This window comes from Pituophis catenifer, unplaced genomic scaffold (genome assembly GCF_029215685.1).
Source record: "Pituophis catenifer annectens isolate HBS135680 unplaced genomic scaffold, rPitCat1.0.hap2 SCAF_1, whole genome shotgun sequence".
NCBI classification, from domain to species: Eukaryota; Metazoa; Chordata; class Lepidosauria; order Squamata; family Colubridae; genus Pituophis; species Pituophis catenifer.
Window position 1 is genome coordinate 294,829,233 of NW_027256881.1, and position 10,263 is coordinate 294,839,495.

The following is a 10,263-nucleotide window of genomic DNA, read 5'->3' on the forward strand; positions in this document are numbered from 1 at the left end:
CTCTTCCTCCCTCTTACCCTCACTCACTAATTTCCCCTCCCTTCCTTCATCCCTCTCTATTGCTGTATCCTTTTATGCATATGGACTACTCAGAGGGCTGAAAAAGTTATTTCTGACTGGTCCTCGCACTTTTGACCAGATCTCGAATTTACGACTGTCCTCACATTTTACGTTTTTTGCCCTATCTTATCACCATGGTGAAGAGAAGCAGTTGTGAAATGAGTGACATGGTTGTTAAGAATGCTGCACGGGCATAAATGTAAGGATGGTCGTAAGTGTGAGGACCAGTCAAAAGTGCGAGGACCTGTCAGAAATGACTTTTTTCAGCCCTCTGAGTACACATAGCCATGGCCACCCGGTCACATGACCAGCTAGCCATGCCCACCCAGTTACATGACCTCCAAGCCACGCCCACAAAATAAGCCACGCCCACAGAATCGGTAGTAAAAAAATTTAGAACCCACCCCTGACCTGCACGTATGCACAGAGGGTAAAAAATGGGATGTGATGATGTTCAGGTGGAGCCTCCTGCATCCGCCACTACTGATTCACCCAAACCGGATAGAACACCAATGGGTGGCATGGTGCAGAGCAATTAAGACACTGGGCTTGTCATTTGGAAAGCTGGCAGCCTGGGTTTGAGGCCCAAGCACCAAAGGGGTGAGTTCCAGTCCTCGCCTCAGCTCCTGCCAATCTAGCAATTCGAAAGCATGCCAATATGAATAGGTAGGTATCACTTTGGCAGGAAGGTAACAGTGCTTGTGACATCATGCTAGCCACATGAGCGAGGAAATGTTTTCAGACAGCACTGCTTCAATAGTCTTGAAATGGAGATGAGCAGTGCCCCTATAGCCTGCAATGCAGTAAAATCTGCAGGGATTCTTTTACCTTTTTAAAAACCTATAAGGAAATAGTATACAAAAATGAATTGAGTTTCATCAGCTGCTTGATTTCATTTGAAGTGAATTTTTTTTTAGCAAAAGAACCATTTCACCAGAGCCAGGTGATTTTTCATTTTTTTAATAAATATACATCTCACAAGTAAGAAAACTATTCACAACATTTACAAAGTATACATGATATACATTACAAAGTATAGGGCTTGCAATAGACAGCCTAGGAGTGTCAAACTGGATTTCTTTGAGGGCCAGATCAGCATTGTAGTTCTCCTCTGCGGGCTGCCTGGGGGGGGGGGGGAAGAGGGGATGGAGCACAGTGCGCGTTTTGGCCTGTAAAATGTTGCAGGCCATCCAGAGCCAAAAACGGACCGCACATGGTCCCCCTGCACCTCATTTTGGCTGCCAGACGCACTGTGGGCTGGTCCTTTGCTATTTCTAGGCCGGCCCCACAGGGCAGATTTAAGGACCCCGCCAGATTTAAGGACCCCAGCTTGCGGCCTTTGAGTTTGACACCCCTACTGAACATCATTCCTATCCTTCTAGTAAATGGTCAACCAATCAGTCTGAGGATTGCCAAAATTCTTCTTCTATGCGTAACGAAGAGTTCCTACTCTCAGTCCTTGGAACAGGTTATCAGTCAAGCAGAAACATATGGAATGTCTTCCAAAAAGTCACAGAGATGATGGATCTGGCTAGTCCTGTTGTAGAGTGTACAGTGAACACACAGGTACTCTGCAGTTCTCAATTCTTCTTCTGAGATCATGTTGATATCTACTACACCAATGTCACACACGGATATCTGAACTCAACCACTTTAGGCATCTTCTGTTTTCACAATATTGATTTTCATGGGATGACTGCCATAGTTCTGTAACTGTTCACACGGTTGTAGTTGCAGTCTTTCAACAATTCTCCTCTAACAAGACACATGCCGTCCGCCAATAATGCAGTCGTCATAGAGAAGCTAGACAAGGGAAATTAAAAAAAAATATCAGTTTATGGATTCCCTTAAAGAGGGGTCTGTATTTCTAGTAAATGTTTCTTCCGCATTGCACCATTAACTTTCACTGAATGCACACAAGAAAGTTAGCATCACATTTTGCATCAATGTGATTTTCTAAAATCTAAGGGTAACAATGATTAAGAAGCTCTGCTCTCAGCTTTTGGAGTCCTCAACTTACAACAGTAATTGAGCCTGGAACAGTTAAGTTGTGTTGCTCATGAAGCAAGTAATCATGTGTCTGCGCCTGATTTTATTACCTGTTTTGCAGCAGTTGTTAAACAAACCCATTGTCTGCAATGGGTAGTTTGCTGGCCTTAAATTCAGACAGGTTGCCGACTGCCCAAAATGTGATCATAGGACCCTGTGTGTGTGTGCCTGCATGCATCATAATCCGGGTCATCATCCGGATCACTAGCTGTACAGTATAATGTGCAAAATATTTTTGGCAACATTTTATTTACGTGCATTTAAAAAAGCAATTTAGTACAGCAATTTCCTTGATGCAAGTACACTGAATCAAAAAATTTTCTACATCTTTCTGTATCCAAAGGTTTACAGATGATTGTAAATAAATAAAATTAAATAAAATTATAATTAAATTGTAAGTAAATTGATTTAAGGAACCAAAGGCAATTATAATCTATTAATGGACAATGCATTTTCATACTTCTTGCCTCATAGAAAAATATGTGAAAATTACTGGGGAATTCTAGCTGTACAGAAAGAACAACAACTTACTTCATCTTCCGTATATTCCAATTCTGATTCACAGCTTTCTTCATCTTCGCTTTCTGGTAGCATTTGCAAATCCAGTGTGGTAAATTGTCTCAACTGTTCCTGTATGGAGGAGTTATTTCTTCCCCATGTGAGCTGGTATGGAGAATAGCCCTGGTAGGTTACTTTGTTCACATCTGCTCCATGCTTCAACAAAAGGGAGACCAGTCCTTCGTTCTGCAAATCTACAGCCAAATGCAAGGTGGTTCTACCATTGCATGGCTCCTGTTTAGTGAAAAACCAAAGGGAGCATTTGGTTAGCAATGGAAAAGGCATCAGAATTGCTTTCAAAATAATGAGATGGTTTGCTTATTTTCCCCAGATGGAAACCTACCTGAGCATTGACATCTGCTCCTAAGGACAGAAGACGTTCTACAATGGCCAGGTATCCTTCAGTAGAAGCCAGGTGGAGACACGTGTGACCTGTTAAATAAGAATAAGTGAGAGAAAAACATTATTTCCTGCAATAAGGAATTGCTCCAAGGTATTGGCTGTAATTTTGAAAATCATACATATTATAAACTATTCATTATTTAGCATAGGTTGTCTAAATGAAGTAGTTTGATATGTTGGGCTTAATTATCAATTATTCTTTGAATACTATTTTTCCAAAAAAGAAAACTACATTTGTGCATCTAATGCTTTACATAAATCTGTCCCAAAGGGGAATTCTCAGAATTTTCAACTAGCAGACTGTGATCTCAACAATCTGAAGGGAATTCATTTTGGGGAATGCCCAAATACAGAGGCAAGGGAAACTATGCATTTCTTACTTTACAGATACTTGTCACAACAACTTTCAAAGAGAATGCAAGCCAATACAGCAAATCAAAAGGCAACAGTATGATGCCAAGGTCAGCAATGCCGTAGTGAGCCATCCGATCCAGCCAATGTTTGCACTTACCGTTGTAGTTTGCTGCCTGTAGGAGAGAATGGAGCTGGGGCTTCTGGCAATACTGTATAAGAACATTAACTCCTCTGAGGGACCCTTTTTTACACGCAATGTGCAGCGGTGTGTTTCCTCGGAAATCTCTGATTTCTGCATCACAGCCTGCTTTCAGAAGAGACTCGGCAATTTCAGGCTGATCTGTGATTGCCGCCAAATGAAGTGGAGTCTACAAAGGATAAGCGACAAAGTAAGGCAATCTGCTAGAAAAACAACACAATCTCTTTGCTTTGCATTTTGCCATACAATCCTTCATTTATTTGTTAGTGAATCTCTCTCTATATATACACACACGTTCAGGATCAGCAGTTTTCAATGTCTTTTTAAAAACTGCAACTTTATTTTAGTCATTTGATTTACAGACTGCCCTTTCTCCAGGAAGTGAAGGCAGCGTGCATGTTAGTTGCACTTTTTGTCAGAAAATTTTGTTAAATAACAGTGATTGGCTAAAGTCTTCCAGTGAGATTGCATGGGTGAGAAAAGGAACCTAAAATATTTCTCAATGCTTTTTTTGTTTTTTGTCATAGTATTTTGAGAATTGGCTGGGATCACTCAACATGTGAAGCCACATCAGTTGCATGAATCCCACTGGTGACCTACTTCCTTACTTTTGAAAGCCTATCTTTCCAAATGTTTGTGAAAATATGACCCTAGTGTGCAAGCAAAGCTCAGGCCAATAACCATTTTTGCCACCAACCATGGAAAGCCACATCAAAGTCAGGCTAGTGAAATCCAAGGATCCTTAAATATCCTTAACATAAATTATTGTTGGCAATGGGCAAACAAGTTTAAGAAAAAAAATAGTATTATATTATATTAAAAGTATTTATATTGTATTTATATTGTTTTGTGATTTTCTCTGACTGTATCCTTTCTTTCATCTATTGTTTTAAAAGTTTATTTGAAACTGTCCCCATGTTGCCTGTAGCACCATGTCTGACCTTTTGCAGGTCAAGCGAAAATGAAAATGCAACGAAGAAGTTACCTGGTTGAGATTGTTCTGGAAATTCAAGAAAGCCGCATCCCGTCCTGCTTGGTGAATGATTTCCAAACTTAAGGATTTTTCTTCATGAATAATAGCCAGATGGAGAAATCTGCAATAGGAAAAACAGTGGGGAAAACCCGATGATGAGCCAAAAAAATTCCAGGATAAGTTCGTTCTCTTCATCACGTGGGCAACAGGCCTGGCTGGAGTCATAGGGGAAAGAAGGCGATTTCGAAAGCCTGGGGTTTTCAGGGCCGCGCATTGCTGCAGCCTGGTATTTTCCGTGGAGAAGCTGAGTGTTCCGGGCAAGGCGCCAGGGACTTTCCAGCGCGCTTCACCCAGCACCCCGCCCGGCGCCTTGTGAAGGCTCCTCCCTCTCACCGCTAGTACACCAAGTTCTACAACCTGGCCACCGGCCAAGTACAAGCAAGCGACGTGGGAGGGGAAAACCCAGGTTTGCAAAAAAACCCGGGACTTTTTTTTTAGGTAACAAAAAAAAAAAGGGGGGGGGAGGGGCATCAAAGGAATCATTCTTCCCAACGCCCCTCCGTTTCCAGGGATCAATGCGGAAATTCCAACTCCTTTTTCTCAACCCCGATGCAATGGCAGGAAACCCAAAAGGTGATTCAGACTTACACGGCTCGGATGTCAATTTAGGTTTGAATTTTTTTAAAAAAAAAATTAAAGGCGCCGGCGCTCAAATACTCGGATGCCTGTCTTCCGAAACCAACCAGCCGTAATTTTGAACCAAACAATGACACCAACATCCGTTTCTTACTACGGTGTAGTCATATTCTCAAAGGATCCAAGCATTTAAGCCCATTTCACATGTACGATTGCCCCTCTGCTGCCCATGGTTTACAAGTCTCCCTCAATCCCCTTGCCCAGCCTTTCCTAGATAATTCTCCCCCTACTATATTTATAAAATGGGACTTTGAATTCTGAAGAGGGGGCCGCGGCGGCGAGGAAGATCAAAGAAATACCGAAAGGCAACGTGGAACGACTTGAACTTGCGGCAGAATCTGGTTCACGGCCACTCAAAAGTACATCTTTACGCCGCTTTCCACTTCGCTTTCTCTCTCTCCCCCCCCCCCCCCCCGATTTAGGTTTGCGAACGTCAAGTGTGACATCCACGGAATGCGCTTTTTGTAGTATGCGCGGAATCCAACAACGTGAACCGAGAGAAAAGGGCTCTCGCTTTCCACCTACCCGCCCCCCCCTCCCACCACCTTTGCAACCCGCATCCCAAGACTTACGTGTCTCCATCTTCAGTCACTTGCTGCTTCCAAGCCTGGGCTAAGTTACCCGGGTCGGCTTCCACAGGCTGGATTCGAATATCTTCCAATTCCCGGACGAGGTTTTCGTACTCGTCGTCTTTCATGGAGCCTAAGCCGCTGTCGTGTCTGTCGTCCTGGATCAGGCTGAGCTGCCTGTCCTTCTTCAACACTTCCCGGGGATGCACGTCCATCGTAAAATCCATCGGGTAATCCAAAGTACTGGGACTCAGCATGACTTTGGCCGAGTGCGCGCAAAACGCTTTTAAGTTCCGACGCTCGCACTCTGCGCTTCAACTACTTGCAAACTTCTCTCCGGAGATTCTGGCGGGCGGAGGCAGCGCTTGCCTATAGAGCTTCGGCAAAGGGGATTTTTTCTGCGGGGCGGAGCCTGGGCGGCTGGGAATTTCCCAGCCAAGTGGAAGGCGAGGCTTGAAACTAGCCTGGTCCTGCTTGAAAAGGCTGCTGTGGCGGAGCAAAGGGTGCCCTGGCTGAGGAATTCCCTCCCTCAGCCGTTCTCTGGAATTTTTTTTCCTTTTTTTCTACAGAAGGGAAAGTTCTGTTGACTGTACAGTTCGACCTGATTTAAGGATTAAGGCTCCTCGGTGCCTTCGCGATTCTGGCTTTTCCTCTGTGCGATCCCTTGCGGATTTGCACGGATTGAGGTGAGGGTAAACCAAAGCTTGCAATTCCTCAAAACTCCCCTCTTTGGGAATCCCCTCATTTAGTTGTAATTTCTTTTCGGTTTGGAAAAGATGTTGGGTCTCTCTCGCAGGGCGGAGAGTGGGGAAATTCCTTTTGCATTGCAAAGCCGTTCTTGAAGGGGAATCTTAAGGTGTAAATTTGGGGCAGCACCTCAACTTTTCCTTGGTAACGGAAATCATTGTTCTCTTTCACGACCCCATAGCAATTTTTTTGCTCACGTTTGAAAGTTGCCCGATTTTCGCGGCTTCCTTCGTCTTTTAACAGCAGCTGCAAGGCAGGCAGAAATGCATTAGTGGAAGGCTAATTTCCTGCAATTGTTTCCAGAACTCGCCCCAAACTTCGTATTATTTTGCCCTATAAAGTGCAACAAGAAGAATTTGGATTGTGGTGTTTTTTTTTGGGGGGGGAGACCAGAAACCATGGGTGTGAAAAATAATTGACATTCATTTGGAAACGCAAAGCATCCTCCTTAACTACACCCCCACCCTAAAAGGTTAGAAGTGCATTTGGAGGGAGGCTGGATCAGTCAGGTACTGACTTGCCTTTTGAGATCTCAGCACTGTGAAATGCCCAGTTTCAATGTAATAACTGGGTGATTTTTTTAAAAGACAGCCCCCCTCTTTTTCTGCCTGAATGAAGACAGCTGGTCTCAATTTAAAATGTCTGCAGTGCCACCTAGTGGAGTTGACTAAAACAGTGTTTCTCAAGCTTAAAATGTGTAGAGTTCAACGCCCAGGGAAAGCCCCCAAAGCCTTTTGTTCCTAAGTCTTTTCCAACTTGTTTACTAGCAGTAGCTAAAGGAGGCATCAGAATTTTCTTCTGTGTTAGGAAGGAATGTGTGTGCATGTGAGTCTTCTGTTTTCCTCTTGGGTTCCACCTACTAGATGCGTGCTTGTGTGCACAGAAAGGAACAAGCCAGGCTGCACAAGCTGTGCCCGGGTCAAAGGAGGTAACTGGTCTTAAAATGAAGCAGTGTTCCAGCCCCCGCCCACAGGAATTCAGGGAATTTTTGGGGGGAAGGGAATGTTTTTCTCACAACCCTTTCTTTACATAATTTCTTTCCAATGTTCTGTTGGATTGGGAAGAATAAAAACAAAACAAAACAACTTCAGTGCAGAACTCTTCAACGCACTCTAGATCCGGGTGTCAAACTCGATTTAATTGAAGTCTGCATCAGGGTTGTGTTTGACCTCGGGGCGGGTGGCATGGCCAGGATGGGTGTGGCCAGCTTGATGTCACTTGTGTCAGCACCTGTGGTGGCCTGAGCACTCTGTCACAGAAAATGAGCTCCCCGAGCTCTGTTTTCAGCTGCAATGGGCCTCCTGCAACCCTCTGCCAGTGAAAATGGAGCTCGGGAGAGCTGTGTGCGGTACTGTGGGCCAGTCCGTCACTGTTTCCAGGGCGGGCCCGTGGGCCAGATCTAAGCACCCCATGGGCCCTCGGGCCTTCAGTTTGACACCCCTGCTCTAGATCAAAAAGGAGGAGTCTGGATAAGAATATTTCTCTTCTTTCCCTGCTTTTTATATGTGCTCCAGTTGTTAAGGTAAAAGTTTTGCATACCTTCTTCAATGAGCCCTGCAGAAATATTGTCCAAATCACCTGTGCAGTCGTCAGAGTTCTATGAAAGTGGGAATTGTGCACTTATTAAAAAGGCTCATGTCAAAAAGCAGTGGACAAGTTGGGTTTGCTGAAAATCTCCTTCTCCACAGCTCTTCCCATTGTAAGAACTTTCTTTTGTGGTCAGCTAGCATTTTAGCTGTTTATGATAAGAAATAAGCCACTCATTTTCTCTTATGGAGAAAGGGGCTGTGGTGGGAGCAGTGGTTAGAATGTAGTATTGCAGGCTAACTCTGCCCACTGCCAGGAGTTCAATTCTGACAAGGTCAGTAAAATGAGGACCCAAGTGGTTGGGGGCAATATGCTGACTGTAAACTGCTTAGAGAGGGCTGTAAAGTACTATATAAGTCTTAAGTGCTTTTGCTGTGCAGCTGTGCAACTAATTGTGTCGCTCCCACAGAGAGGGTCTCCTCAGGGTGCCATCAGCCAAATTATGTTGGCTGGCGACACCCAGGGGGAGGGCCTTCTCTGTGGGAGCCCCTGCCCTTTGGAATGAACTCCCCCCAGAAATTCGTAAAATCTCTGATCTCTGTGTATTTCGCTGTGCCCTCATAACCATGTTGTTCCGCCAGGCTGGGCTAGCAATATAAAGATTTTAATTGGTTTTAAATGGGATTTTAAATTCGGGGTTTTATAAATTGGGCCTATTATTTAATAATTTTAATTAATTTTAAATATTGTCTGTCTTTGTGTTTTTAATTAGGCTGTACACTGCCCTGAGTCCTTTGGGAGAAGGGCGGTATAGAAATAAAATAAATAAATAAAATAAATAAATAAATAAATAAATAAATTGACTGTTCCCAACTGAGCTACTGTCAGGGTTCCAAGTAACACCTCTAACAAAATAAGACTTCGAGGCTTGAGATTCCTCAAAGTTCCATTTTATTAGAGATGTCATATTGGCACATCTGGGAAAACCTGAATCTGAAAACTTCCAGGTTTTCCTCACCCAAAGGAAAGTTCAAGTCCCTGCCCAGCACCCACATGTCCATCACATGGTCCAATCATACTGGAGATGCCTCCCAGTTCCAGCCAACCAGGTGCAGGGCAAGATGTCCTTGACTCTGAGAAAGGAATGTTGTTATGACTATATATACCCAAGCTCCATATAATCCCGTCTCCCAATTTACCACAGTAATAAATGTGGCAGGCCTGAAGGCCCAATGCAAAAGATGGCTTCCAGGCCTGACAGCTACACTGTCAGGTAAACATTTTAACCTGTGGTTTCATCTTTGCTAGAGGCTTCTTTTATTGCGTTCTTTATTTGATAGGTAATGTACCCCTGAATAACTTCCAAGCCTTAAAGGAAACCAAGAATTTTGGCTGGAAATAAAGTAGAAAGAATGTTGCTGAGAGGCAAAATGTCATGCTTGATGAGACTTAACATGCTTGATATGTGAGAGCTGTGCCTGTAAATATAAAAATCGGCTATATTATTCACAAATATGAAGATATGGGCTTTATATAACTTGTGTGTTGTTGATTAACACTAAATGTAATAATTTAGAAAGGCAAATAATTACTGTGAAATATATTTTCCAGCCTGTATTTTCATTCTGCACATTTAAAAATGGAAGATCAAAAGAGAGGAAATGGAACACTAAAACTGTCTCCTTCAGCTTGAAGTCAACTCTTAGTGGCCTCATAGACATGTTTTGCTGATAATGTTAATTGATTTGCTCTTTCTCTTCCTTAAACTGTCCCTCAAGTGAACATGATTTTTCACTAGAAAGGAGTCTTATTGACCAATGATAAGATAGGGAAAGTGTTCTTCAGGTTCATTGGATTTGCACAGTCCAGAATATTCATGATGACCTGGACTCTTTTAGAAAGGTTGGGTGGCGATAAGGAAACTTTAGGTGTATGGATGATTTTCTTGAAAGATCTAGTGAGGTGAGCAAGGTGGAAGCTGGGGTTCTCTGTAACATAAGTCTGCCACCTGCAGGCTAGATCCAAATCCTGCATTGCCAGGCAGGGTTGGTGCACCTGGTTTCAGAAGTTAATTAATGTTAATGTTAGTTTGGCAGAGGTGTTTTGGCTCCATATCTGAAAGAGACAAT

At 43.4% G+C, this 10,263-nt stretch overlaps 1 protein-coding gene across 1 annotated transcript; it reads right to left on the reverse strand.

The window, feature by feature from the left end:
* Positions 1–1,004: 1,004 nt before the first annotated feature.
* On the reverse strand, positions 1,005–6,235 carry NFKBIA (NFKB inhibitor alpha). Its single transcript, XM_070931384.1, has 6 exons — positions 5,864–6,235; positions 4,608–4,716; positions 3,581–3,791; positions 3,011–3,099; positions 2,641–2,901; positions 1,005–1,863 (listed from the first exon to the last, which is right to left on the reverse strand). The coding sequence occupies exons 1-6, from the start codon at positions 6,115–6,117 to the stop codon at positions 1,816–1,818; spliced, it is 972 nt and encodes a 323-aa protein (XP_070787485.1). The 5' UTR covers positions 6,118–6,235; the 3' UTR covers positions 1,005–1,815.
* Between the last annotated feature and the right edge of the window lie 4,028 nt (positions 6,236–10,263).

Excerpts from the sequence above, each read along its gene's own strand:
- NFKBIA (XM_070931384.1), bottom strand. The coding sequence starts at position 6,117 with ATGCTGAGTCCCAGTACTTTGGATTACCCGATGGATTTTACGATGGAC. Across the intron at positions 3,100-3,580 it reads ACAGGCAGCAAACTACAACG|GTCACACGTGTCTCCACCTG; the intron begins GTAAGTGCAAAC and ends CTTATTTAACAG. Across the intron at positions 2,902-3,010 it reads GAGCAGATGTCAATGCTCAG|GAGCCATGCAATGGTAGAAC; the intron begins GTAGGTTTCCAT and ends TTCACTAAACAG.